At 55.7% G+C, this 25242-nt stretch overlaps 12 protein-coding genes across 12 annotated transcripts; 6 read left to right on the forward strand and 6 right to left on the reverse strand.

Annotated features, from left to right (window-relative positions):
* The first annotated feature begins 336 nt into the window (after positions 1-336).
* On the forward strand, positions 337-2550 carry K452DRAFT_287392 (uncharacterized protein). The gene is made up of 2 exons (XM_033540468.1): positions 337-958; positions 1014-2550. The coding sequence occupies exons 1-2, from the start codon at positions 504-506 to the stop codon at positions 2137-2139; spliced, it is 1581 nt and encodes a 526-aa protein (XP_033397886.1). The 5' UTR covers positions 337-503; the 3' UTR covers positions 2140-2550.
* Positions 2551-3318: 768 nt separating this feature from the next.
* Positions 3319-4353, reverse strand: K452DRAFT_287394 (uncharacterized protein). The gene is made up of 2 exons (XM_033540469.1): positions 4334-4353; positions 3319-4068 (listed from the first exon to the last, which is right to left on the reverse strand). The coding sequence occupies exon 2, from the start codon at positions 3932-3934 to the stop codon at positions 3725-3727; it is 210 nt and encodes a 69-aa protein (XP_033397887.1). The 5' UTR covers positions 3935-4068; positions 4334-4353; the 3' UTR covers positions 3319-3724.
* A 1429-nt stretch (positions 4354-5782) lies between these two features.
* K452DRAFT_270955 (uncharacterized protein) lies at positions 5783-8863 on the reverse strand. Its single transcript, XM_033539011.1, has 4 exons — positions 8708-8863; positions 8280-8658; positions 6312-8229; positions 5783-6237 (listed from the first exon to the last, which is right to left on the reverse strand). Exons 1-4 carry the CDS (start codon positions 8754-8756, stop codon positions 6160-6162), a joined length of 2424 nt encoding a protein of 807 aa, XP_033397888.1. The 5' UTR covers positions 8757-8863; the 3' UTR covers positions 5783-6159.
* A 222-nt stretch (positions 8864-9085) lies between these two features.
* On the forward strand, positions 9086-13307 carry K452DRAFT_250025 (uncharacterized protein). The gene is made up of 4 exons (XM_033538163.1): positions 9086-9268; positions 9321-9584; positions 9643-9721; positions 9778-13307. The coding sequence occupies exons 1-4, from the start codon at positions 9149-9151 to the stop codon at positions 13095-13097; spliced, it is 3783 nt and encodes a 1260-aa protein (XP_033397889.1). The 5' UTR covers positions 9086-9148; the 3' UTR covers positions 13098-13307.
* Positions 13308-13762: 455 nt separating this feature from the next.
* On the forward strand, positions 13763-15515 carry K452DRAFT_326663 (uncharacterized protein; the record flags this gene model as incomplete). Its single annotated transcript, XM_033544862.1, has 5 exons — positions 13763-14064; positions 14140-14203; positions 14262-14512; positions 14588-15186; positions 15286-15515. The coding sequence occupies 5 exons, from the start codon at positions 13763-13765 to the stop codon at positions 15513-15515; spliced, it is 1446 nt and encodes a 481-aa protein (XP_033397890.1).
* A 106-nt stretch (positions 15516-15621) lies between these two features.
* K452DRAFT_27848 (uncharacterized protein) lies at positions 15622-16513 on the reverse strand. Its single transcript, XM_033539367.1, has one exon. It carries the CDS (start codon positions 16434-16436, stop codon positions 15804-15806), a length of 633 nt encoding a protein of 210 aa, XP_033397891.1. The 5' UTR covers positions 16437-16513; the 3' UTR covers positions 15622-15803.
* Positions 16514-16949: 436 nt separating this feature from the next.
* K452DRAFT_270964 (uncharacterized protein) lies at positions 16950-17890 on the reverse strand (the record flags this gene model as incomplete). The annotated part of the gene is made up of 2 exons (XM_033539012.1): positions 16950-16976; positions 17052-17890. Coding segments are annotated over 2 exons (864 nt in total), but the record flags the coding sequence as incomplete, so codon positions are not given.
* A 354-nt stretch (positions 17891-18244) lies between these two features.
* Positions 18245-18796, reverse strand: K452DRAFT_308557 (uncharacterized protein; the record flags this gene model as incomplete). The annotated part of the gene is made up of 3 exons (XM_033543165.1): positions 18245-18339; positions 18398-18647; positions 18701-18796. 3 exons carry the CDS (start codon positions 18794-18796, stop codon positions 18245-18247), a joined length of 441 nt encoding a protein of 146 aa, XP_033397893.1.
* A 926-nt stretch (positions 18797-19722) lies between these two features.
* On the reverse strand, positions 19723-20459 carry K452DRAFT_332993 (uncharacterized protein; the record flags this gene model as incomplete). The annotated part of the gene is made up of 2 exons (XM_033545161.1): positions 19723-20284; positions 20361-20459. 2 exons carry the CDS (start codon positions 20457-20459, stop codon positions 20015-20017), a joined length of 369 nt encoding a protein of 122 aa, XP_033397894.1. The 3' UTR covers positions 19723-20014.
* A 661-nt stretch (positions 20460-21120) lies between these two features.
* Positions 21121-21652, forward strand: K452DRAFT_27918 (uncharacterized protein). The gene has a single exon (XM_033539404.1). It carries the CDS (start codon positions 21157-21159, stop codon positions 21619-21621), a length of 465 nt encoding a protein of 154 aa, XP_033397895.1. The 5' UTR covers positions 21121-21156; the 3' UTR covers positions 21622-21652.
* A 783-nt stretch (positions 21653-22435) lies between these two features.
* Positions 22436-23605, forward strand: K452DRAFT_287403 (uncharacterized protein). The gene has a single exon (XM_033540470.1). The coding sequence runs from the start codon at positions 22855-22857 to the stop codon at positions 23518-23520; it is 666 nt and encodes a 221-aa protein (XP_033397896.1). The 5' UTR covers positions 22436-22854; the 3' UTR covers positions 23521-23605.
* A 192-nt stretch (positions 23606-23797) lies between these two features.
* Positions 23798-25182, forward strand: K452DRAFT_287404 (uncharacterized protein). Its single transcript, XM_033540471.1, has 2 exons — positions 23798-24172; positions 24552-25182. The coding sequence occupies exons 1-2, from the start codon at positions 23905-23907 to the stop codon at positions 25040-25042; spliced, it is 759 nt and encodes a 252-aa protein (XP_033397897.1). The 5' UTR covers positions 23798-23904; the 3' UTR covers positions 25043-25182.
* Positions 25183-25242: the final 60 nt, after the last annotated feature.

Here is a 25242-nt window from a genome sequence, read left to right on the forward strand (position 1 = left end):
GGCTCCGTCCATCATTACGCCGGCCCAACTTTACTCGTCTCGTAGGCCAGCCGTTAGTGCAGACGCCACGGCCGAGTAGTAGAGTGGTATTTCGGGACGTCCAGTCCGATGTGCGGCATCCACGGGCAGTAGCTCGCAGTCCGGGGTAGCGCTAAGAGCAGGCTGCTGGTATGGCGGGGTGATTTTTCGTAGGGGTGCAACGAGGTTAATGCTCCTTCAAGCGCGCGAGACGAACCGGTGAGGCAGAAGCGGACGCTGACGTCATGGGCTCTCGAGGACTCCAGAGCAGCAAAGGCAGCGACCAACCGGTGGCGGACGATCGACCGGGGCAGTTGCAACGTCGCCCCAGACGACGCCTGCCGTGTAGCCATGCATACATATGACGCTGCACCGTCGCTTCAGCACGAGGCTTGAATCGGCCTGCCCCTCGCAACTCTCGTCCTGAACATGTAGTTGGCACGCACAGCCCGCCCTCGCACCATCCAGCACCTACTCCGCCCCTCATGGCCGAGTCGTCCGCGTCCATCATCCATGTCGTTGCATGGGGCACGAGGTTGTCGCTCAACCTTTACGACTTCGCCATCGCGAACCCGGCGTCTACGCGCGAGGCCAACACCCTCGCCAAGTCCGTCAGCCTTTTCGCTTTGATGCTGAAGCAAGTCGGCACGTCGCTGAAGGAAGACACGACCATTCCGTCTGGCGAGGCGTTTGAGACAGTGCAGGATATTGTGCTGCAGGCAAACGATGTCTTTGCCGCTATCCAGGCTGCCGTGCCCGACAAGTCGAAGAGGGACGGCGTGAGGTTTGAAAATGGACACGACGGGGTCAAAGAGCGCGGGTGGAGCGATGTCGTCCATGACAGGCTCCGATATATGCTTCCATATGTCAGGTCGTTGAACTCGACACTTGCCGTTATGCTTCAGGCATTCTATACTGTGAGAGTCATCGCGTGGTCGAGGTACGTGAGCGCCGGCCGCCTTCACTCGTCTCGTCTAATATGTAGCTGGATGTAGGTCTCGGCAGGATCGTTTGCCTCCTACGGCAGCAGATGCGGTAGCAAATGAACGAGCCCAGTTGGAAGTCTTGATCATCGAGCAACAGCTGCTCCTGTTGGACGTGTTCGATGCTTTTTCTACGTATCAGCAAACACGGGAAGAAGAGGGCGTCGCACACCAGCAGGATTCTACGCCGCCTCCGTCCAAGCTAAGCAAGTACCGGGATGAGTCAATAGGGGAGCCACAGGCAAGACGGCCTCTTGCAGAGACCTCTTCCCTCGTGCGGAGAGCATCAGTGAACTTCAGCAATGTGATATTGGCAAGGTGGACGCAGTTGAAAGCCCTTGAGCGGCGACTGTCCTTGACAGATTCGGAAGAAGACAAGCCCAAGCCAGCTGAGCGCAGAAGAAGCTACCAGCCAACGGTCGAATCAGTCGCCAGCGACTCTATGCCTCCCACCGCGCGGAACAGCCCCGAACTCGTCAAGTCCCCCAACCCACAGCGGCCTCCAAGTGCTCGAACCACGCTCCCCGCACCGATACCAACTTCCGGGGTCATCCGCTCGACTGGGCCATTTTCGCCCAAGACTGGAGCCTTTTCGCCCTCCGCTGGACCCTACTCGCCCTCAACTGGGCCTTTCTCGCCTGGCCCTTCCTATTCGGCATCACCGGCATCGACAGCCTATTTCCCTGGCTCGCCACGACGGGCTGCCGCAGCAACGACGGGCTTCAAGGCACCACCTCCACGATCCGCAAGCTTCCATGGCACGTTTCCCCCACGGCCGCCCCCTGCTCCTGACACTACGACGACAACAAAGGTAGAAGAGGAGACAGCCGATGGGCTTGACATCCCCTGGCGGCTGTGGCTGCAGAGCAACCGCTGGGACTTTGTGGACGACAAAGTCGTCAGCACCAACGCGGCAGTCCCGCCGGAACAGGCGTTCACGGACCGCGCGGCGTGGACGGAAATCATGCAGAAGTGGGTTCGCAGGGAGGCGCTCGAGGAGGCGCGCTATAGCTTCAACCAGGTGCAGAAAGAAGTGTCAGAGGGAGGCCGCACGAGGTTCGAGACATGCTTTTGCATCGGCAGACCATTGACATATGTAAGTGGTGGTGGCTATACAGCCCACACTAAACCTAAATAACTCGTCCGGGATGCTGACGTGCTGACCCCTCACGCAGCCCGAGATCCGCCGCCTCGTCGACCGCTCCATCGAGCTCTACCGCGCCTCCACCTCCACCTCCACCAGCACACCCGCCACGACAGCAGCGCCCACGCTCTCCTCGTCCTCTTCTCGTCACGACCGCGACCGCGACCGCCACCAGCATCGGCGCCGCCGGCGCGGCAGCCGCAGCCACAGCGATGACGCCTCCGACACGGAGTACTCGGCGGACTCGGACTCGGAGCGCACGCGGCGCAAGGCGGGGTCGTCGCGGCGCAAGAAGGAGCATGGTGGTGGCAGTGGGAGCGGGGGCGGGAGCAGCACGTTTGGCACATTGGCCAAGTATGGCGGTATTGCGACACTGTTGGAGGGGTTGCCGGAGATTTTGAACGCGTTGTAGGCGTGGGGGTTGGGGTGGGTTTTGGGGGTCTCGTCCTTTTACTACTACTACTACTACCACTACTACTACTCATCCTCTTTCTCTTTCTCTTTCTCTTCCACCTCCTACTCTTACTCCTCCTTCTCTGTTTTTTTTTTTTTTTTTTTTTTTTTTTCTTCATAGCAAGAAATTGACGGTGGGTCATCGGGATAGCCACTAGCCACTGATCTCTCCCCTGTATATATGTGTATGTGCGCGTGTGACTAGTCCGTGCACTGCGTGCCAGTGACAGTGACAGTGACAGCGCCACAGCATTTGAAGTATCAAATAGCGAACGAAACGAGTCTTAGCTACTGACTGCCCACCTAGGAGTAGGTGCTGACCAACCGCGCATGTACGTATTCGACAACCTGCCAATTCTGAATAGGGATGGAATGGCATGGTGTCTTTGAGGAGAATGGTCCCGTTGAGAGGCTTCCTGAGCACGAGCGACTTCGTTAGCGTGCGTGCGCTTTGCTGGAGCGGTTTGCTGGGTTGGGCGTGCGGTGGGTGAGAAGGATGGTTGCTGCTGCTGCTGGTGGTGGTGTACGTGTGCGTGTGCGTGTGCGTGTGCGTGCGAGGGGTGTGCGAGGGGTGTGTTGGCTGTCGTGACGCGGATTTGGTGGTTGAGAGTGACGTGTGTATATGTAGAGACTAGTATCGCGTACGTTTTGACGGTGACGCGCCACAGCACCCAATGCTTCATTGCTGCCACCAGGCCTTTGATAAATGCTGCTCGATCTTGGGGACTCAACTGTCTGTTCCATCGTGTGTTCTGTTGGTTTTGCTTGTGCGCTTGTATATATACACTTCACCATCAACCCACAATCCCCTCAACACGCTCGGTTGTGCAGAACAGTGAGATAGTGAGGGATATGTAGCTGGTTTTATGATGGGGTAGGTAGATGGAAAATCAACAGATTAGCTACTTATCGCGTCGCACCGCACCGCGCCGCAGCCACACCGATCAGTACGCAAAGACTTGAAGACATAGATATATCACCAGAAAAAACCACACCCCACCCCATTACCCTCCCCTCTTCTCCACCCTCCAAAGTTATTCCTCCCCCCTCCTCCCCCTACACCCCACCCCAACACACACACGCACAACGCCCTTCTATCCTATCCACCTCCCCATTCCCACCCAACCTATCTCCGCCCCTCACTCTTCTCGCGTAACTCCCTCCTTGCAGTAAGTTTGCGTTGTATAAACAGGCTGACCAGCAACAGGGCGACGATGAAGACGATGCAGAAGACTAGCACGACGCCGGGTTCGCGGGCGGCCCAGTTCTTGCGTTTTACGAGCTGGTGGTGGGGTGCGCGGGCTAAGAGGGCGAGGGGGTGCGGGAGGGGGGGCATTTTGATTGGTGGGTTTGTGGTGTTGTGGTGGTAAGGTGGGTGGTGGTGTTTTTGCTGTTGCTGTGGTGGTGCGATCACCGGTGTGAGAGAGAAAGAGGAGATTTTACAGGCGATGTCGGCGTGGCGCTGTGTCGCTGGAAGTCGGTCGTCAGCCCTACTTAGGTAGATTTGGGGAGGAGGTGAGCGCGTGTGCGAATCGGAAGGTAGGTATATGGCGGCTTTGGCGGCGGCGGCGATTGGACGAGCGAGCGGGGTACAGTACAGAGAGGGGTAGCGATTGGAGGTGCCGAGGACGTAGAATTAAGAAGGGATGGAATGGGATGGGGGAGAGGTAGTAGAGGTAGTGAGATAGTGAGTGAGTGAATGCGTAGGGCGACTTTTGCTACAAATTCCGCGTACCTGTCCTCCTTCTCGGACGGTGGTGTTGTGGTTGCGCGCGCGGCCGGCCAGCGAACCAGACCAGACTCCAGTGGCACGCAGTGGGAGCTTGTGAGCACTAGCAGCTGCGCGCGAAGCTATCAGCGGCTCGGTATCCGAAGCTGTTTGGAGACAACAACAATAACGACAATGGCGAGGCACACGAGACAGACAAACAGACAGGCACGCGATGGAAACGAGAAAGAAGATAACAACAACGGGCGGTTGTACCACCACCACTAAGCGTGGCTCCACAGCTTGGCGCACCGCGTCCGGCACAGCGCGGGCGGGCGCCAATGGCCTAGCCTGGGGGCGTACGTGTGTATGTATGTATGTATGTGTGTATGAGGAAAAAAGCACGACTTACAGACAGGCAAGCACGCAGGTAGCGAGGCGACGGCTACGGCTACGAACGAAGTAGCTACCTAGCTGGCTAGCTGGCTAGCAGCAGCAGAGGGCGAGCGAGACAGCAGGCCGGAAGTAGTAAGTGGGTAAGTACGCCGGAGTGTCGCGACAGCAGCGTGCGTGCGTGTGTGCGGAGAAAGAGTGAGAAAGAAAGAGAGAAAGAAGAAGAAGAAGAAGAAAGGCCCAGCCAAGGTAAAGCAAGACAGGGCGGCCTAGCCTGGCGTGATGTGATGCGTGATGGCAGCTACCTAGGCAGGCCCCTCCCTCGCTCCCTCTCCCCTCTCTCCTCCTCTCTCCGCACCCACGTACCCCGGGGATGGCGGGGATGCAGGCGGGCGGATAAAGCTTGAGCGGCGCCGCCCGCGTCATCGTCGCTCCCTGCCTTCCTGTCTTGGCCACTAGCAGCTTGCTTGCAGCTTGCTGCCTGTAGCTTGTAGCTTGCAGCTTGCAGCTTCGTGTGAGGAGCAACAGCAACAGCTACAGCTAGCAGCAGCAGCAGTACCGTAGCCGTTGCAGCCCTGTGGGTGGGCCCTCCCACAGTAGCGCTAACTAGTTATCTGGGGGCGGGGCCAGCACGCGGGAGCGCTTGCGGGCGCCGTCTATCGCGGGCTGGCCACGGACGAACGACTCAAGCGCCTACCCATGTACCTACCTACGTACGTATCGGAGTTCCAAGCGCGCTGATAACAGCAGCTGCATTTGCTGCGTTCTGCGTGCTGCGGGCTGCGGAGAGGAGAGGAGAGGAGAGCAAGGGTGACGCAGGGTTGGGTTGAGCGAGGTCGCTAAGCCGTCGATCGCTCCACCCCGCTCCTCCTTCCCGGTGACCATGACTACGGATTACCGGGGCGAGCAAAGCCATTTGTTACTGTAGGCGTGTTCGGTCCCGTCTCAATAGCACTATGCCTATATACTTGGACCGCTTTGTGTTTGGGTTGCTGTACGTATATATAGTAGGTAGATACGGATAGGACGAGCAAGGCGAGACATCGCAAGATAACCATTGTAAGTAATTGATTGCTACGGTACCGCCCAAGGATTTAGGAAGAGAGTGAGTGGAGGAGGGACCAGTTTTTACTCTACCCGCCTCAATCACGGCGCCTGGCAGTCTCAGATCCAAGTGAGCTAATTCCGTTGCGACAAACTTTCATGATACATTTACATATAGCTGCATCTCCCCAAGCCGACCATGCTTCTCCGAGCAAGCTCCTCTCCAAACGCACCCGCCCATCCATTTTCGTCCGCACAATGGTATCCAACGCAACCTCCCGCCCGAAAGAGCACAACACAACACAACACAACACAGAAGAGCCCTCCACGCCCGCCCTCAACGCCACCAGAACGCCAGCGCGAATTTCCGTCTCCGCCGCCGCCGCCGCCGCCGCCGTAGAGTTACGCTCGTTTTACTACAAGTCCTCGTCCATGCCATCGTCCTCGGCCTCGATGAACACGAGTCTCGTGCCCTCGCCCGCCGTTTGCCAGACCTGTTTCCGCACTTGTCAGCATGCCGTCGCCACGGAACGCAAGCAAAAAGAACAAAACGCAAAGGTGTACTCACATCCAGCATTGCATACTCGTCGACAGCCTCCTCGAACTGATCCGCCGTGAACCCCTTCGCCAACACACGCTCCCTGACCCTCCTGAGATCCAGCTCGCCGCCGCTGCCGTCTCCCACCGCCGCGGCACCGCTGTCCTTCATCGCGCGGATGAGGTGGAAGATCTTGCTGCTCGGGGTCTGGTCGGCGCCGCGGTTGCGGTCGTCAGCATACAACGAGGCCTTGCTGACCTCGACCAGCCGCAGCGCCTCGTCGACGTCCTCCACAATGACCGTCTCCGCGAAGCGCAGGCGCGCCAACGCCTGCGATAGACGCAAGACACCGAGCAGCGTACGCGGCGACGTGTGCGTGAAGGCGCGGCGCGCCGACTCGTCGCGCGCTTGCTGCTGCCGCATGCGCACGTACGCGCCCACCATGTAGTCGCTGACTTCCTTGGGGACAACGGGCCGGAAAGAGCGCGCGCGCGCGACCCATTGGCGCACTTCGTGAGGTGTGAAGACGACTCCGCCGGTTTGCTCGGGGTGCTTGTTGTGAATGTGGACGTGGGTAACGTGGCGGGCGAGCTCCTCGTCTGCGTCTCTCGACGGGGTATCCAGGATCAAGAAAAGGACATCAAAACGGGAGAGCAGGGCGGCGGGCAAGTTGATATTCTCTACGGGAGAGACGCGCGGGTTGTAGCGACCGTACAGCGGGTTGGCGGCAGCCAAGATGGATGTCCGGGCGTTCAATGTGGTAGTGATACCAGCTTTGCTAATGGAAATGGTCTGCTGTTCCATGACTTCGTGGATGGCAGTGCGGTCAGAATCGTCCATCTTATCAAATTCATCAATACAGCACATGCCGTTGTCAGCAAGGACCAGGGCACCGCCCTCAAGAATCATCTCGTCGGTAACGGGGTCCCTCATCACGGCTGCAGTCAAACCGACACCACTGCTACCGCGGCCAGTGGTATAGACACCGCGAGGAGCGACCTTGGTGATGTACTTGAGAAGCTGGGACTTGGCAACACCAGGGTCACCCATCAGGCAGACGTTGATGTCACCACGGATGCGCATGCCGTCGCCCATTTCCTTGGTCACACCTCCAATCAGCTGCAGCAGCAGCGCCTTCTTCACGTCCAAGTGACCGAAGATTTCCGGTGCGATGGAGCGGGAAAGGTACTCGTATAGTTGACCGGACCTCTCCAGTTCATTCATGCGACGGAGAGTAGGTTGAGCCAGAACAATGTCATCATAAGCCTTCTTGTGCTGGTTGACCGACTGTGCTTCGAGATAGGTGTCCGTCAAGAGGCCGGCGCGGATGGCCTTGAAACCAGTGTAGGGAGTAGGGAGGAAAATGCCCGCAATATCAATCACATCGCCGGGGTTGATCTGACGGACCATCGCGCCGTGGCAGTGGATCGTGAGTTGGCGGGGAATGTGGCCGACAGGCACCTGGTCTGCCATCTCTTGAATCTTGACCTCCTGGAACGGAAGGAATTTGGACGCGCGAGTTGAAAGGAAGAGCTGACCCTTGGCATCGTTTTGTTTGCATTCTTGCGAGGGACATTGGACGAGAGGGGTAAACTGCTTGGCCGAAACAGGCTGGAAGATTTCGCAGCCGCATCTATCACAAGAGTATGCGTTGACCTGGACAGACGGCTTGACGTCGGAAACCCTGGTGGCAATACCACGGACGGTAATCAGGTTACCAAGGTGCTCTCCGCGGACCTGTCTCACGGCGAGCGCCTTAATGCTGCGTTCGCTGCTCGAGCCCGATGGAGTAAGCGGCTTGAAGTTGAGAGTATATCTCCTTGTCAATTCCGGAGGGAAAATTGAATCGGGCGCAACTCCTGCGTTGTCTGCGGCGGCGCTTTCCTGGATCCTCTCGTTGCGTCTAGAGCGCTGGGTCATGATAATGTCCAGCACGTCGTCCTTGAAGCTAGGAACCTATCAGCCCGATACTAGCCCACTTACAGTTGAGTTGCTTACGTTGGCTCGGAGCTAGGTTCGGGCATAACCTTGTCCACAGCTCTCGAGAAAAGCTCGAGGTAATGGTTGGCGTTCTTCGCGATGGAATCGACTAGCTGCAGACCAGCATGCTCCTCGTCGAGGCCCTTCTCGTAGACGTCCAAGTCATCCAGCTCTATGACGACTTGATTGACTTTCCGATCGGCTACGTCTTGCAGCATCTGCATGTATTTGACCTTGGGGTCACGATCGCGCCGCCGACTCCTCTGCGCAGCCTCGCCGTCATCAGACTCGTCCATGAAGTCGTACTCATCCTCGCCGTCGATTTGGAGGTCCTCCAATGCATCCGCGGCCTCGGTTGACGATGATTTGTAGGAGCGCAAAAAGTCCTCGAACGCAGCTGGTTGGTGGGTTAGCTGGTGGCCCGTTGCTATGGGATCAAAACAAACCCTGCTGCTCGCCGTAGTTGACGACGTTGCGGTAGGTAAGAAGCGCCATTGCGCCCCTAGCCGAAGAGTTTGGAGGGGAAACGGAATAGGGATGCGATGCAGCGGCGCAAGTTCGTGGTGGTGGGGAGAGAGCGGAGGGTGGTGGAGGTTAGGCGGGTTGCTGGTGCAACACTTTGCGAACGGCGAAACAATCATCAATTGATCGAGCAAGTCCGAGCGCCCGCCAAACGCGTCTGGGGCGCGACAGGGCAACCGGCGCGACAGCACAATTAGCCGTGTCGTCCGCCGTACTGTTGTACGGCTCCCCATAACCCGGATCTGCGCAGGCCATCTCTACCTCGGCCCGTTCCCCAGTTGTCATGCGCCTACAGCCCACCACGAGCCGTCGCAATGCGCGATGCCACATGCTCACCACCCTCAGATCCTTCCAAGTCCTAAGCCATGGCTCCACCGCCAAGAAAGCCAGCGGCGCAAGCTGAACTGTCATTGTTTCCCTCATTGAAGAACTGCCTTGTCAACCTCCCGGCGTCGCTCGTCACCGTCCTGGTCAACGCCGACACAGCAAGTACTGACACGTTCGGGTTGGCGGACAGTTGCTAACGGTGTCGCCCAGATTGCGCAGAATGTCGTCGTCGAGCTCACGTATCGCCAAGCTGCTCCATCCAGCTCACCAAAAGCCAATGGCCCAACAAACCTCCAAAAGTCCGTCTTCGTGGGATGGACCGGCATGCAAGCCAAGCGCAAGCTTGCGCCAGTTGTCGGAAGAGATGGCATAGCTGGAAGCAGGGGAAGCGCGGTTGGCCGGGATCAAGATGTAGCTGTTGTCGAGCTGGATGCTGCATTCGGACGTCTGCTTGGGCTCGAAGATGGGCAGAAGGTACGCAGACACATTTGGCGCATGCCTTGCGCGGACGCTCACTGACTGGCTTTAGTAGGTCGGCGTCTTGTTACATTTGGATCCACCACAGGCCCATACTATCAACATTGAACCGTTGACACCAGCTGACTGGGAGAGTGTGTACTGGGAGCCATTGGTCCCGAAAGCGCCCGAGCTAATAGGATGATTGTAGTGATCGAGCTCCATGCCCAGTTTCTAGAATTAAACTTCCTGTCGCAGGTGCGCGCACTGCCCAATCCGGCATTTACACCCACTCCGGAAGCAGCAGCACAACCACCACATCCTATTACCTTGCATCTGTCGCCCACGTCTACCGCCAATATCACAGTCACCTCCCTCACGCCGGCCCCGGCATCATCATCTCCGTTCATAAAGATATCTCCGGATGCCGAAGTAATCGTAGCGTCCAAGACTCGACAGAGACCAGGGCGCGGTGATGAAAGGGAAAGCAGGAGTGTCGCGAGCACAAGTCGCAAGAGTCAAGGAGGGAAAAGCTCGGCCAGCACGGTGCGCCGGGGGAGCAAAAGAGAAGACACCAGCAGTCGTGGTGCGATCTTTCTGCGAGGAGTGGATCGGAGCCTTGGAGGAGATTGGTTCGACGATGATGAGAGCATACAAAATGGCGGGTTGAAAGTCTGGGTGGATCGAGATATCCTGCTGGCAAAGGCTATGCGCGGAGTCACCTGGGTTTATGTCTCGATCGTAAAGCCCACTGGTTTGCAAGAGCCAGTTGATCCTCAGAAAGATGCGGAGACAGTGAAGCCCCCCACCAAAATTGTTGCCAAGCTCGATGTCTGGGAAGACGCTCCGGATAGTCATCACATGGCTCTTTCGTCTGCACTATGCGCGGCCCTTGGTGCCGATGGATTGCTTGGTGGCTTGGTGCGCATTGAAGCAGCTCCGCCCCAAGTTGGTAAATCCAAGGCGTCTGGCTTCAAGGCTCTGAAGATCTCACCTTTTGGTATGACCAGTACCGCACAACACACTGGTCTTAGATTTGGAGGTGAATCCAAGCAAGAACGAGAAGAAGCGGCGCGCAATATCCAGGACTACTATAGCAAGGATATCGTCAACTCCCTTCTTGACGGTCCTCTTACGGATGGAATGATTTTGCCGGTAACAGCAGATGGCGACCTAGGCTGGAACGGTGGCATTCTAAGATTCGAGACCGACTCACCTTTAAACAGCTCACCGGAAACCACTAGACTCCAACCCTCATGGTTAGTAGGCGCGGAAAGAAAGGGAATCGCGATAAAAGTGGATGTGGAAACGAGCAGGCCAGCAAGTGCGTTGCAGAGTTGGTCGCCAGGCGAGGCGCTACCTGCATCTGTTCCGGCTTTGGTCGGAATAGATCCGCTGATCGATCAGTTGATGTCACATTTGACGCATTCATCATCAGTGCTACTCACTGGAGGCTTGGGAGCTGGCAAGACAAACCTTGCACACCTTCTCGCCCACCGTCTAAGGACCGAATATCTTTACCATACTTCCTACTTTCCATGCCGCTCGCTAGTCACTGACGAGACACGCGTATCGACAATCAAGGAAACGATGGGCCGGCTCTTTGCTGCGGCATCGTGGGGCGCTCGGCTTGGAGGACATGCCATCGTCATCCTCGATGACCTTGACAAGCTTTGCCCTGTGGAGACCGAACTACAAGTCGGAGGGGAGAACGGACGGAGCAGACACATCAGTGAATGCCTCCAGTCCATTGTTCGACAGTACTGTACAATGGACTCGCGGGTCGTGCTGTTGGCTACCGGACAAGGCAAGGAAGCGATCAACAACGTCATCATTGGCGGCCACGTAGTTCGTGAGATTGTGAGCCTCAAAGCTCCGAACAAAGACGGCAGGCGGAAAGTGCTGGAGAAGCTGGTGAACGAAGAAGACGAGCAATCAAACTCAGCACCCCAGGTTGACGGCAATGGCGCCCAATCAAGCCCGAAAGCGGACGGTAACCCTTGGATGGATGGTTCCAGCAATGACAGCAGGCCGAGCACATCCTCCAAGAACAAGCAAAAGGAGGGTTTCAGTGTTGACCCCACCATTGACTTTCTGGACCTAGCAGGGCAGACGGATGGGTACATGCCTGGCGACCTAGTCCTGCTGGTGTCGCGCGCCTGGAGCGAGGCTCTGATACGCTCCATCAGCGCAGAATCTGCTGCCGACACTGTAACGCTAACCATGGAAGATTTTTCGCGCACTCTCGTTGGTTTCACACCGGCTTCACTGAGGAATGTCACATTGCAGTCTAGCACTACGAAATGGGACTCCATAGGTGGCCTGCACGCTACTCGGCAAACACTTCTGGAAACTCTTCAGTACCCGACGACGTATGCGCCCATCTTCGCACAATGCCCTTTGCGCCTGCGATCCGGTCTGCTGCTGTATGGCTATCCAGGATGCGGCAAGACATTGCTTGCATCGGCCGTGGCGGGAGAATGCGGTCTCAACTTCATCAGTGTCAAGGGCCCCGAGATCTTGAACAAGTACATCGGTGCATCAGAAAAGAGCGTCAGGGATTTGTTTGAGCGAGCAGAGGCAGCGAAACCATGCGTGCTGTTCTTCGACGAGTTCGACTCTATTGCACCCAAGAGAGGACACGATTCTACAGGCGTAACGGACCGCGTTGTCAACCAGCTGCTGACGCAAATGGATGGCGCTGAGGGCCTGTCAGGCGTGTACATCTTAGCAGCAACATCGCGCCCGGATCTAATTGACCCGGCCCTGTTGCGTCCCGGTCGTCTTGACAAGAGTCTGATCTGCGACATGCCGAACCTCGAAGAGCGCATCGATGTTCTACGAGCAGTGACGCGGAAGCTGCGCATCGCGCCCGACGTGCTGACGGATGGCGACGAGGGCGAAAACCTTCGTGAGATTGCACGCAGAACCGAGGGATACTCTGGCGCAGATCTGCAAGCCGTGGCATATAACGCACAGCTCGAGGCGATTCACGACGTCCTGGGCGATGCGGAACTAGACATGGAAGACGGGCCTGGCGCGGTTGCGAAGAAAGGGAACGGCAAGAACAAGACGAATGGTGTCAATGGTCCCACGACAGGAAGAAAGGAAGGCAAAGGCAGCAGTACGGACTTCATGCACTTCCGCTTCGGCGACGACACGGAAGTCGACGGCGAAATCGCTAGTCCCGTAGCGCTGGGCGAGCGCGCGAGGATCGCCACGCAGATCCAAGAAATGCAGGCACTGCGCAGGAAGCAGAAGCAGGCACAGCACGAGCATTCAGGAAGACAAGGCCAGCACGTCGCCGATGCGGAAGCCGAGGCGGCAAAGGATGCAGCTGAGGGCAGCAAGGAGCCCGTTATTGAATGGCGGCACGTGCTGAACTCGCTACAGGCGACGCGGAGCAGTATTTCGGAGCAGGAGCGTAGGCGGCTGGCCGGAATCTACAGGGAGTTTTTGGTGGGCAGGAACGGGGAGATGCCGAATGGGCAGGGCGGGACGGAGATTGGGGGGAGGACGAGTCTGATGTGAGTTGAGAGGGCATTGTATAGGCTGTAGTTGAGTAGATTGAGGAGTGGTGGAAGCCGTTTCTTAGTGCTGGGTAGATGGCGTTGCGGCGTGCCGGGTGTGCCTGACGCAGTGACGCACACAAGCATTAATTATTTTCTGCAGGTCAGTCGGCCCTACACGAGCAGGGATGGCGCAACTCATGGACAAATTGAGACACAGTCGGACGCGGCCGCCAGCAGCTCCAGCACCATTTAAAAGCTTCCGAATCCCCGCATTGGACCGTTGCTGCTTGCGTTGAAGATTGCCGGACCCTCTGACCATGACGCAAGGGCACGATGTAGCAGTTGAACGTTCAAAGGGTCGACCTATCCGCGCCGTCGCCCTCTCTCCACTATTTATCTCGGGCCCGCTCGGAGTGCAGGGCCCTTTGACGACGTAAGAAAGAAAGTTACGGCCAGCACTGCTCTCACCGTCTCTGGCCTCTGCCGCTTTTCGCGTCTCACGCGTCGTCGTCTGTTCCTGTTCTCTCGTCTTTCTTTCTACCTCATCCCATTCCTGTCACGTATCTTCGCCGCTCTCTCTTTCTCACGCGACCTATCCATTGCATAACGCGAAAGCACGTTATGACGTCTTCCTCGCCCGTCACTGAATCACCAACTCCAAAAGAAGCGGAAGAGAAAGGCTACATGGAGGAGGAAGCAGTGCTGGATGGCCCTGCGCGGCATGGTTCCGTGACGCTGAAGGCGCTGGATGTGGTCAAGAAGCACGATGCGCACCACCCCGTCCACTGGCACCCGGCCAAGAAATGGGCCATTACGATCGCATACTGCCTGCTGCAGATCTTCGTCACTCTCACCTCGACCTCTTACGTCTCGGCGGAAGGAGCAATCCAGGAAAAGTTTGGCGGCAGCACACAGGTCATCACGCTGGGACAGAGCATGTTCATTGTCGGAAACGCGGTAGGCCCGGCGTTTCTGGGGCCATTGTCGTAAGCAAAGCGCCGTCGCGTAGATGCCGGAGAGCTGGTTTATATTGGGGGAGTGATACTGAGCGTTGGGCACAGTGACATAGGCGGCCGCAAATGGGTCTACGCTGGGTCGATCCTGGTCTACGCGATTTTGAACATTGTGAGCACGCGCAGCCAGAGGACGCGGGTATGCACCGGTGCTAATTTGTTTGCTCCAGGGAACTGCGTTGGCGCTTAACCTGCCCATGCTCATCATCTTTCAGTTTCTCTGCGGTGCGGCGGGTAGCACGGCCCTTTCCAACGTCGCGGGCACCATTGCGGATCTGTTCGCGGATGCGGACAATGCTGCGCAGCCAATGGGCCTGTTCGTGGCCTCTGCTAATATCGGGCCCAGCCTGGGGTCCCCAGTGGGAGAATGGATCGCGTTCACGAACCCGAATATGGGTTGGAGATGGATCTTTTGGATCAAGTAAGTTGAGAAATTTGGGCAATAGGCGAACTCCGCTTCCCGAAAGGGTAATTTCTTACTAAACAACGCTGGCAGCGTCATCATCGGCGGAGCCTATTCTCTGGTCCTGTGTTTCATCCCCGAGACCCTGCCCCGCGTGGTCATCGCGCAGGCCGTCAAGAAGGCCCAGTCGGCGGATCCGGAGGAGATTGCCGTCGCCGAGAGCAAGGTCGACGTGCTGCACGAGATCTACTTTGTCTTCACCATGGCGCTGAAGATTATGGTCTTCGAGCCCATCGTGACGTTCCTGGCCATCTACAACGGCTTCGCGTACGGGCTGCTGTTCCTGTACCTCGACGGCGTCTTTGACGTCTTTGGCGACAACAACGGCCTCAGCCCCATCGGCGCCGACCTGACGTACCTGAACTTCGTCGTCGGCGTCACAGTCATGTTCTGCTTCCTGCCCGTGCAGACGTACTTTTACAAACGCGACAGAGAGCAACACGGCGGCTCCGGCCGCCCCGAAGCCCGCTTCCTCACCTCCCTCGTCACCGTCTGGGGCTTCCCGATTTCGCTCTTCTGGTTCGCCTTCACCAGCAACGGGCACACAAGCTACTGGTCGCCAATAGTCGCGGGCGCGGTCCTCGGCTTCTCGGACCCGCTGCTCTATCTTTCCATGCTGAACTACATCACCGGTACATACAACCCACACCACACCACCACCACACCCTGGCATCTTTTTCCTTTTTTTTTTTCGAATTTCACAACTGCTAACACCCTCCGCCCCCCCACAGACGCCTACCCCAACTTCGCCGCCTCGGCCGTCGCCGCATTTATCATCCCCTCGTTCACCCTCGCCGCCGGCTTCGCCCACATCGGCCTCGTCATGTTCGCCAATCTCGGCACCACGTGGGCCATGGCGTGCCTGGCGTTCATCAGCCTCAGCATCGTCGCCCTCGTCTACCTGCTGTATTTCTTTGGCCCGTGGATGCGCCGCAAGTCTGCTCTCGCGAGGTCTTTCTAGGCGGTGTAAGGACGCTTTGTTTGCTGCGGGCCAGTGCCAGGGCCAGGGCCAGGGCTAGTGCTAGAGGCTGGGTGAGAGGCTTTTGATGCCGCCGCCGGTGGGGCGCTTGTTGCGCTTTTCTGTGCGCGCGGGTGGGCGCTGTTGTGCTGCTGGCTTGCTGTGCGTGTTGCCACCGCGACGCCACCACGGCACTCTCACCACCACCATCACCATCCCCACCAGCTACCCAGCCAGCAGCACCGTCTGTCTGCCTGTCCGCAAAAAGCCCCCAGCGCACCCCCCAACCACTCAAAAAAACAAAAACCCCTCCCATCCCACCAGCAACCGCCCTGCTCTGAGCACAGCCCGGAAACAGTACCAAAGGCCGAAAGCCCCCTCTCCCCCTCCCCGCCCGCGCGCAGGCATACCGTCCGCTAGGTAGCCACGGCAGGAACGCAGGAGCGCAGGAGCGCAGGAGCTGCCCACCGGACCCGTCGTCGGCTTTGATGGGCTGAACTCTAGCCCATGCATGCTTTTGTGCGCTCGTGAAGCAGGACAGGGGAAGTGGTGCGAGTGTCTCGCGCGGCGGTGCGTGTGGTCCGGTTGGCTGGTATTGCGTACTACTGTGTGTGTTGTTGCTGCCGGGACGGGGGTCTGGGCTGGATGGGCGCGGGGTGGTGGTGGGATGTGCATTTGGGTGCGGGGTGAGAGGGGAGAGTTCTTAAGGCGTGGGCGTGGGTTTGAGTTTTGAGGAAGAGGTGGATGGGCGGAGACGATGCCTGCCTTTTGTAGGTAGGTAGGTTTTTGTGTGTATGGTGGGGTGTAAGTGTGTAGGCAGAGCTGCTGTGGAAGAGGTGCGAGGATATTATTGGGCTTGTTGGGGTTGTTGAAGATGTTTGTGCGGCCACTATATCGGACTTGCACTCGTCTTTTGCCCGTCATGCTATCGTACTGTTAAACAATCACGGCACGTGAGAATTTAATGCAGATGGACGTACAGTACCATCGGTTTCCGTAGTTGTTACCTGTTCGATCCGCTGCTGTTTGCTATCCGCTATCCATGAATACATTACACCATAGCCACGGTTCCCCAGTTCAGCAGCTAAAGCACTTGTCCGCACTCCATTCTCTTAGTCCAGCAGTACGGCAACGCGCAATTCGGCCAGAGCCCAGTCGTCATATCATCACCGTTAAGCGATCCCAACCAGTCAGACCACTGGGCTCATCCAGTACTCCCCCAGCTCGCGGTCGTTGTCAAGGAAAGGCATCACCGAACGCGCATACAACTCCGAATCCGGGCGGGTAGGCGGACGCAAGCGACCCACAGCCGGGGGCGCCCAGCCCAGCAGCTCCCACGCAGCGGGGGCATGGCGAACAGGGTCGGACATGACCATTCTCGGCTTCCCATTCGGGTGCAAGTACAGGATTCTGCGCAGGTAAGAACGGCCCACGTATACGCGGCATAGCGGATGGTGCCTGAGTCTAATCCAATATGTAGTATCAGTGTGCTTTCACAGAAGGAAGAGATCCAGCCCCAGCCCGCGCAGGGATTTGTACTTCTCGAACTTCGCCGCGTTGTAACTCGCCATTGCGTCTTCGAGGCTCTTGCCTGCGAGTTGCTCGCGTATCGCGTCGACGAAGGCGCGGCGTAGGTGCAGCCATGCTTCTTGCAGTAGGGGGTTCACGTTGATGCCGTCTCCCAGCATCGCGAATTGGAGGTTGATGCGCATTTCGAGAGGCTTCTTGCGCGCGGCGGCCGAGGTTCCGTCCGTCGTGGTAAGGTTCGTCGCGCATGCCGGTGCGAATGCGAGGAGTGGCTGGACCCATGGTTGTGATAGGTCGAAGATTAGCGGTGTTTCGTTGGGGACGAGCCGGATACTGAGCCAGTCCAGACCAGTAAGCTTTTCGGCGGCGAGATGCATGGCTTGGAGCCATTTCTTGTCGTGGCGGCGCTTAAACTCCATGTCTTGGGTGAATTGCGGAGTGCCGTAGGTCGCGTGAGAGATGTGGAACTTCTTGATGGAGGCCAGCTTGTCCGCAGGAACGACGTTGAGGAAGGTGATCAAGCGGTTGGTGGATGAAGCGATGAAGACTGGGGTGGAATAGTACAGCTCTCGGGTTTCCCAGTTGATCTGCTTGCAGGTAAGACTGAGCCCGGCGCCGCTATAGGATTTGGCCCAGTTGGTCTTGAGGCCGGCGACTAGGTTGTAGTGTCCGAGGTCATGTTTGACACGAACGCGCCGTGGCTTGGGCTTGCTTGTGTCCTTCTTGAACTTGAGAATATGACGGGCGTTAGGCGTCAGGTCGATATATGTCGTGTCGAAGCAGTACGAGTAGATTTCGTTTCTGATCTCACCCGGCAACGTCAAGAAGTCGGGACGTTGTTTCTTCCCCATCTTTGCAATCGGTTATTTAGATGTTGGTTGGGGTCAAGTTTGTCTTTGTTTGTGGAAGAGTTTGATTTGAAAGAGAAAATCGGAAGGGGTTGGAGGTTGAAGCAAGAAGAATGGTGGAGGGCGGGTATTTATGCTCCGCTCGTGCGCAACTGATCCATGGAAGGCAAGTGCAAGTGAGGTTGACACGCAAAGAAACACACAAATGGAACACGTCATCTCTCCAGTCATGAAGGGTCAAGAGTGTCAATTTTCGCATTATCTACTTGCTTTTCGAGAAGACTTCGCGGAAAAGTGCAACGTCAAGCGCACTCAGTCACAGAGGACAGACATAGTGGGCATCTCCTTCAAAGACGCTCAAGCATCCTCGTCGTCGGAAGCCTCTGGCTTCACTGCAGCAGTCTCAGCTTCTTCTCCATCGGTATCCGGCTTCTTGGTAGTGACGGCGGCCTCTTTGAAATTTATCAGTGTCAAGCCGAAGAGGAACTTAAACCATGTGGGAGAACTTACTCTTAGCACGCGGCTTGGCTGACTTCCTAGCCTTTTTCGTTGGATTGCCTTCCTGCTCTCCGCCATCATCGGTAGCCTCACGCTTCTTGCGGCCTCCCTTCTTGGGCTGGGGCTTGGGTGCAGTCTCATTACCATCGGCTCCCTTGTCGCCTTCGGTCGCGCGGAGCTTCTGAAGCGAGGTGTTGAGCATCTTCTTGTACGATTCCTTGGACGCACTGCCAGCCTGAGTGGCAGCCGAGGTCCAGTAAACCTGTTACGGTATTAGCATTTGCACTGAGACATATAAAAGGCATGTCCACTTACGTTCTGGGGCTCGTTGTGGTTAAGATACGCCGAAATGATACGTAACTTGTCGGCATCACTAAGGTTGTCGACCTTGGATGTACCGTAGGAAACCATCTTGTATGGTTGATGTTCTGGGACAACGGTAAGTTAGTTCCATGATCTAGTTTGACGATTGAAGGAAGGCCTACATACGGGACAGGGAAGGAAGGAAGTTTGGATGGCGAGAGAGTAAAGTGGAGCGTGGGCGAGAAGTAGATCTTAAAGGGCAAAGGTTATTTTTCCCCCCACCAGTTAGTTATTTTCACCCCCAGGGCTCCACCGCTGCCTAATCAGGTAAAGCGCCCAATAGAAAGTTGCCTTCGCGATATCATAATACGTCCATATACAATACCTCTGCAACACCGCTTCGCCGCCACCTACGAGACCTTACTGCTCCGCTAGATAGCGAGCATGCGGCGGAGGAGGGCGGAGGAGCGCTTGTGCGCGCGAAAAAGCGACCTTTATAATATATAATAACTTGGCTTAACTGCGGGCTTTTCGCTTGCCGCGTTGTGTCGTCAAATCAATCTTGTCCAAAGCTTGTATGACTGCTGTTAAAATGGTACCTTTTGTGTCGCGGGAAGAGAGTGTGAAGGAAGGAGCGGAAGATGGACACAGGTAAAGGTAGTACCTCTCTAAAATTCGCATGACGTAGCTTATTGACATTCGAAGAGAAAACCTTCAGTATATATAAGGGGGACTCCAACATCTTAACATCGAACTGTACGGGGTAGTCTGGCCTACTACCCTGGCCTAGTGGTCTATTGGTGTGGCAAAGCTCGCACTTCGGTGCTACTAATGCCCTTAAAAGATGCCTGTAGGTTGTTAGGTATCCCGTTAAGGGAAGTCTCCTGGCCAGGGACGGGTTCGATTCTCACCTTCTTTTTGCTTATTTTTCTTTTTGAATATTTTTATTTTTATTCTTTACAACATACACTTTCACTCTACTCACATATAAGTTAGTCGCTATCTGGTTGTCGAAACCCGGGCATCTAGTAAGGTCTAAGCATATTTACGACTACACATAAAATGCGGACATGGCCATAGACCATGTCCTGGTATGATCTAGATGTCACTGGCTCGTAAAAGAAGATAGTGGCTCTCAAAGAGAATTTCAAAGCCATAGACCATTTTTCAGTGCATGGAACAAGCTGGACAGTAGCCTCTTGAATTCTCATTCATTTCTATAGAGTTTGTCCGATTGTTGTCTTGAATGTCCTTTGTAGCAATCCCTCAGCAAACCGATCCAAATCTCTACGATGCCGTCATTTCTATCGCGCATGTAAAGTTGGACTAGAACTCCTCGGTCTTGACCTGCGCCTTCTTCGGGATGCTCTTGCGCTTCTTTGTGGGACTCGGCGTCTCGGCCTCAGGGCTAGCGGTACCCGGAGTGGTCGCGTCGTCATCGGCAGTTCTCTTGTGGGTCTTCGGAGTACCCTCGCCATTGCCGTCATCGCCGGAGGACTCGGCCTTCTTGAGGTTTCTGAGGGTTTTGTTGTACATGACCTTCATAGAAGCCTTGGACTTTGAACCGGTCTGAGCGATAATAGTGTCCCAGTCAACCTAAACAGCGGATCAGCTTGTGAAATTTGGCATTTCACTTGACGTGCTAGGACGTCGGTAGGTGTAGTGGACTTACATTGTTGGGCTCGTTGTGGTTGAGGAGAATGACAATCATGCGGAACTTCTCTGCCTCGGAAAGCTCGTGGATCTTGTTCACGTCGTATTTGGAAGTCATTTTGCCTGAAGGATGCGATGAGTAAGAAGATTTCTTCGAGCTCTTAGAGAAGTTGCTTACACGTTGGGTTCGGGAAGTCGATGTGGACTAGACACGGCGGTGGCGTTGCGGGTTGTGTTTTCCCAGACAAGGTTGATGTGGACTTCCACTGACCGTGAAGTATCGTCGTGAACTGTCGCGGACGAAGCGGAGAAAGAACTAAAAGTTGGAACAAGAAGTCCATTTAAACAGAAGCTAAGGACTGAACAATCACGGTACGTGTGTGTGAAGCTTTCACATGTTAAAGTCGCTCATTTTTCAAGCTGTTTCTAGAATGAGCAATTTGCAATTTGTTTCCATTCAAGAGTGGTATCGTGCAAGCATAATCAACTCATTGTCTAATCAATCGTTGCTTGCAATCCGACCAGGAGCCAAACTGAAGAGTGTAAAGACAATGAACTGTGCTTCGCTTTTTCCCTGAACTTGTCTTTGCCTCGAAATTGACCAAGGACCTAGACCGTCTTCCAACGAAAAGGCCGTAATCGTAGACGTGGGCGTCTCTCTGTTGTCGGCTCAGTTAGGCAACGGGAGCTTCTTCTCCAGCCTGCTCTGGCTCCTCGTCCATGGGCTCGGCCTTGACCTGCTCCTCGGCCTCAACTTCACTCTCTACAAGAGATATTAGAATTAGTCCTGGATATATGGCGGTAGCCCTGTGAGCATGCTTACGCTTGGCCTTAGACTTCCTAGGAGTCGCCTTCTTCTTCTTGGGCGACTCGCCCTCCACATCGTCCTCGTCGGCAGCACGCTTCTTACGACCCTTCTTCGGAGTAGTGGGGGTGACGGGAAGCGCAGTGCCGCCTTCTCCGTTGGCAGCGTCCCTGATCTTCTTCATGGTGTTGCTGAAGCTGACTTTGAAACTGTGCTTGGATGCAGATCCCATCTGCGCTGCAGCGCCATCCCAGTCAACCTGAAGTCATGTCAGTCTAGACCAACATGCGATCCATGTTGTAAAAAGAGTACATACGTCGTTAGGAGTGTTGTGGTACAAGAAACAGCAAATCAGTCTCGTCTTCTCACTCTCGCTAAGGCTCTCAATGAAGTCCTTGCTGAAGCGTGCAGCCATGATGATGGTTGGAAGGTGAGTTGGCTTCTGTCAGAGCAGGAAAGAAGAGAGAAAGAGTAGCTTGGCCGTCGAGGTGAAGGTCGTGCGAAAGTAAGAAGTCAGGAGGAATTGTCCGGGGCGAAGGTCAGGCTTTATGTTCTTGGTTGGTGAGTGATGTTTGGAGTTTGGTGAATGAAATTCAAGTTTCCAGTTTTTAAGGCGTGGAACAAACGCCCAAGATCACGCATGAGGAAGGCACCGGAACTACCATCGCGTAGAATAAATTGGAAATGCTTCCTTCTCAACGAGTTCCCAAGCGAAACCTTGAGTTCTGCGAGCTTGATAGACGTGTTTGGATTCAAAAGCAGAACACCCGCCCTTGTATGTGGTGTTTTCTGGAGAGCTCCTGATGCAACCAGGCTATGCTCGATTCGAACAACAGCTCTACCTCGATCGCCCAGAACTATCGTTGGTTCCATAACGGATTGGTCGTCTGCATGTCTCATGAGGTGGGCAAACTTCAAGGGGAGTCAATACTCGTAGCCGTCGAAATATCAGGACGAGACAAAGAAAGATGATGATAGTAGTGAGAACTTTGTGAAGAAGGGTTTCAAACTAGCTGCCTGCCGTTGTCTTCGGACATTCTCCATGACAGGCGCGACGCGGGGACGAAAGGCGGACTAAAGGAATGGCAGAGGCTAAACATAGTCACAGTTGGCGTTATTCTAGAAAGTCTTTAAAATGAAAGAAATCTTTCTTCTTCCAAGCCATAGCGACGTGGCAATGTCAATGCTTTCGGTGCCAAACGATGGATTTGACTATCGAAGACTAGAAGACGTTGGGCTTTTAGAAATGGCCCGAGCGGCTCCAGGTAGCAGGCCGGCGGAACGGCATTGATTAGATTAGATGGGACAGCGAAGGCCGTGGCTCAAGCTCTCGGGAGCTTCGTGACAACTACCTTACACCAACACCTTGCTCTGCTCTGCACCCTCACATTCCTCTGACTCCCGTTCATTTACAGCCGCTGCTTGCATCTACTCCGGCATTATGGTAGGCTTCCGCGTTCTCACAGTCTAGCCACTCAGCACTAATCAACAGACGTCGATAGGTACCGGCTACGACCTGTCCAACTCCGTCTTCTCTCCCGATGGCCGCAACTTCCAGGTCGAGTATGCGGAGAAGGCGGTAGAGAACGGAGGCACTGCCATCGGCTTAAGATGCAAGGATGGCGTTATCCTCGCACTCGAGAAGATCGTCGTTAGCAAGCTGGTCAAGCCAGGTGCCAACAAGCGGATAGCCACCGTGGACAGGAACATGGGCATCGCCACCTCCGGCATCGTCCCCGACGGCCGCCACTTTGTGGTAAGAGCCCGCGATGAAGCGGCACAGTGGAGGAACATCTACAAGGCGCCGATGAAGACGGCCACGCTCGCCAACCGCATGGGTAGCTTCGCTCAAGCGTACACGCTTTACAACTCTGTACGGCCGTTTGGTGTGACTGCGATCATTGGCGGCTGGGACAGTGAGACGGAGGTGCCGGTTGACGGCCAGGTCGGCTCCGGTCCTTCGATTGGCGCTGGCGGCAAGAAAGAGGGTGCAAAGCACGGTGGCCCGTTCCTCTACATGGTTGAACCCAGCGGACTGTACTGGGGCTACTATGGTGCGGCCACAGGCAAGGGCCGGCAGGCCGCCAAGGCGGAGCTGGAGAAGCTTAAACTCCCCGAGGGCCAACTCACGCTGGAGCAAGGCGTGAAGGAAGCGGCCCGCATCATCTACTTTGCGCACGAGGACATCAAGGACAAGGAATTCGAGCTTGAGATGACATGGATCAGCTCGGCCGATGGCCCGACCAAGGGTCGTCACGAGGAGGTCCCCAAGGCATTGCGGGAGGAAGCTGAGAAGCTGGCCAAGAAGGCGTTGGAGGGTGATGATGATGATGAGGAGGAGTCGAAGACCGAGGGCGAGCGGATGGAGGAGTAGACGAAGTCGGCATGGCTCGTGAGCGATAGTTATGGAAGATATATGCACGCGTAGAGTCTGCCGGCGATAGGAGTAATGGGACGTCATTAACTTTAGAAAGCTTGACCTGCTTCTCAGGATCATCTGTTCCACAATCGTTTCTCTGATACCAACATGCAGCGGGTACCAAATTCGAACACGGCTGCATCGCCTACGCATCCGTGGTTTCGGATGACGTCCGGCAACGCTAAGCCCTGGGGGACAACAGTTTTGCCCACGGCCGCCACGACCTTTTGCCCCCGTTACTCCAAACCAGCCATCCAGCTATATCAGTACCTATATTTCGCATTTCTCCGAACATAGACATACACCCCCCTATAGCCCGCGCCTCTCACAAAGCACACGATGCCCCCAACGCTAATCCTAATCCGGCACGCGGAGGCGCTGCACAACGTCAACCGCGAATACCACATCCCGGACCCGGAGCTGTCGCTGCTCGGGTTGCAGCAGTGCAAGGATCTGCGTGACCACCTCCGGCAGCACTTGCCGCTGGCTGACGAGGCGGAGCTGGTGGTTGTGAGCCCGATGAGACGGACCCTGCAGACGGCGCTGGGAGGCCTGGATTGGTTGATCAAGAAGGGGGTGCGCGTGCGCGTGGATGCCTTGTGGCAGGGTGAGTTGCTATAGCTTGTTTCGTTTGCTGTTGTCCTTGTCTCTCTGTCATTGCGGAGTTTTTTCTGTTTGAGATTTGCTTCGGATTGATCAATCCTGATGGAAATCTTGCTCTGCATTTTTTCTTTGCTGTCTTCAAGATGCGGAAGGCTACGTTGTTCTGCCTTTTGTTTGCCAAGAATGGGCATCTATGGATGATCTTTCAAGAGCTCACAATCTCCGTTACTCTTTGAAAACTTGGAAGTCATCGGATCGTCTACGTCTATTCCCTTTTTTCCTCTCCTAAACCTCGTACTTCTTATCATTCTCATTTCCCTCATCCCCGCCTTCGTAATTGGGAAAACCAACTTTTTGACGCAACACTCAACTTACTTGCTCAGAAAACTCCGACAAACCTTGCGACACGGGCAGCCCTATCCCGAAATTGCAACAGGAATTCACGCAGGTGGACTTCTCCGATCTTGATGCCACCTATCCCGAAAAGCGATCTCCGAAGGACAACATTTACCGCTTCACGCGCTCCGCCGTAGTTGCACGTGGTCAATCGGCTCTTGCATCACTCTACGATCGTCCCGAAAAGGTTATCATCGTTGTCAGCCACTCGGGCTTCCTGCGCTGCGCCGTCAGCGGGCGCAGGTACGCAAATGCGGACTACCGGGTCTTTGAATTTGTTGAGAAGTACTCCAGGGGCCAGTACGAATTGAAGGAGCGGGAGAGCACAGAGGGAAGCGGGGGCATGGGCAGAAGTGAGAAAGGTGTGGCAGGTATTGTGGAGACGGATTTTCCAGAGGAGGAGGCCTTGAATGGGGTTGAGGAGAAGTTGGGAGAGAGGACGCAGAAGGAGGCTGTGGCGGAGGTGCCCAAGAACTGATTTCAAAATCTGTTTGTTGTCGATAGATAGACCGGAAGAGGGGCATATGTAAGCTCAGAGGGCGATCCAGCGTTGGCATAACCTTAGACATGTCGGTAGACAATTGTACAGCGGTGTGAGCATGCCATTCGACGTCTCCGTCACATCATGCACCCCCTCATGACATGATTGTTGTCGTCTTACAATAGGACAGTACCTAT

This window comes from Aplosporella prunicola, assembly GCF_010093885.1.
Source record: "Aplosporella prunicola CBS 121167 unplaced genomic scaffold K452scaffold_12, whole genome shotgun sequence".
NCBI lineage: Eukaryota > Fungi > Ascomycota > Dothideomycetes > Botryosphaeriales > Aplosporellaceae > Aplosporella > Aplosporella prunicola.

Bases quoted from the DNA above. Each gene is read 5' to 3' on its own strand.
- K452DRAFT_27848 (XM_033539367.1), bottom strand. From the start codon at position 16,436: ATGACGGGCAAAAGACGAGTGCAAGTCCGATATAGTGGCCGCACAAAC.
- K452DRAFT_27918 (XM_033539404.1), top strand. From the start codon at position 21,157: ATGCTTACGCTTGGCCTTAGACTTCCTAGGAGTCGCCTTCTTCTTCTT.
- K452DRAFT_287392 (XM_033540468.1), top strand. From the start codon at position 504: ATGGCCGAGTCGTCCGCGTCCATCATCCATGTCGTTGCATGGGGCACG. The intron at 959-1,013 runs GTACGTGAGCGC...AGCTGGATGTAG, and splicing joins AGAGTCATCGCGTGGTCGAG to GTCTCGGCAGGATCGTTTGC.
- K452DRAFT_287403 (XM_033540470.1), top strand. From the start codon at position 22,855: ATGGGCATCGCCACCTCCGGCATCGTCCCCGACGGCCGCCACTTTGTG.
- K452DRAFT_250025 (XM_033538163.1), top strand. From the start codon at position 9,149: ATGGCTCCACCGCCAAGAAAGCCAGCGGCGCAAGCTGAACTGTCATTG. The intron at 9,269-9,320 runs GCAAGTACTGAC...GGTGTCGCCCAG, and splicing joins TCCTGGTCAACGCCGACACA to ATTGCGCAGAATGTCGTCGT. The intron at 9,722-9,777 runs GTGTGTACTGGG...GGATGATTGTAG, and splicing joins GACACCAGCTGACTGGGAGA to TGATCGAGCTCCATGCCCAG.
- K452DRAFT_270955 (XM_033539011.1), bottom strand. From the start codon at position 8,756: ATGGCGCTTCTTACCTACCGCAACGTCGTCAACTACGGCGAGCAGCAG. The intron at 8,230-8,279 runs GTAAGCAACTCA...ATAGGTTCCTAG, and splicing joins GAACCTAGCTCCGAGCCAAC to CTTCAAGGACGACGTGCTGG. The intron at 6,238-6,311 runs GTGAGTACACCT...GTGCGGAAACAG, and splicing joins ACGAGTATGCAATGCTGGAT to GTCTGGCAAACGGCGGGCGA.
- K452DRAFT_287394 (XM_033540469.1), bottom strand. From the start codon at position 3,934: ATGCCCCCCCTCCCGCACCCCCTCGCCCTCTTAGCCCGCGCACCCCAC.
- K452DRAFT_287404 (XM_033540471.1), top strand. From the start codon at position 23,905: ATGCCCCCAACGCTAATCCTAATCCGGCACGCGGAGGCGCTGCACAAC. The intron at 24,173-24,551 runs GTGAGTTGCTAT...TTACTTGCTCAG, and splicing joins CGTGGATGCCTTGTGGCAGG to AAAACTCCGACAAACCTTGC.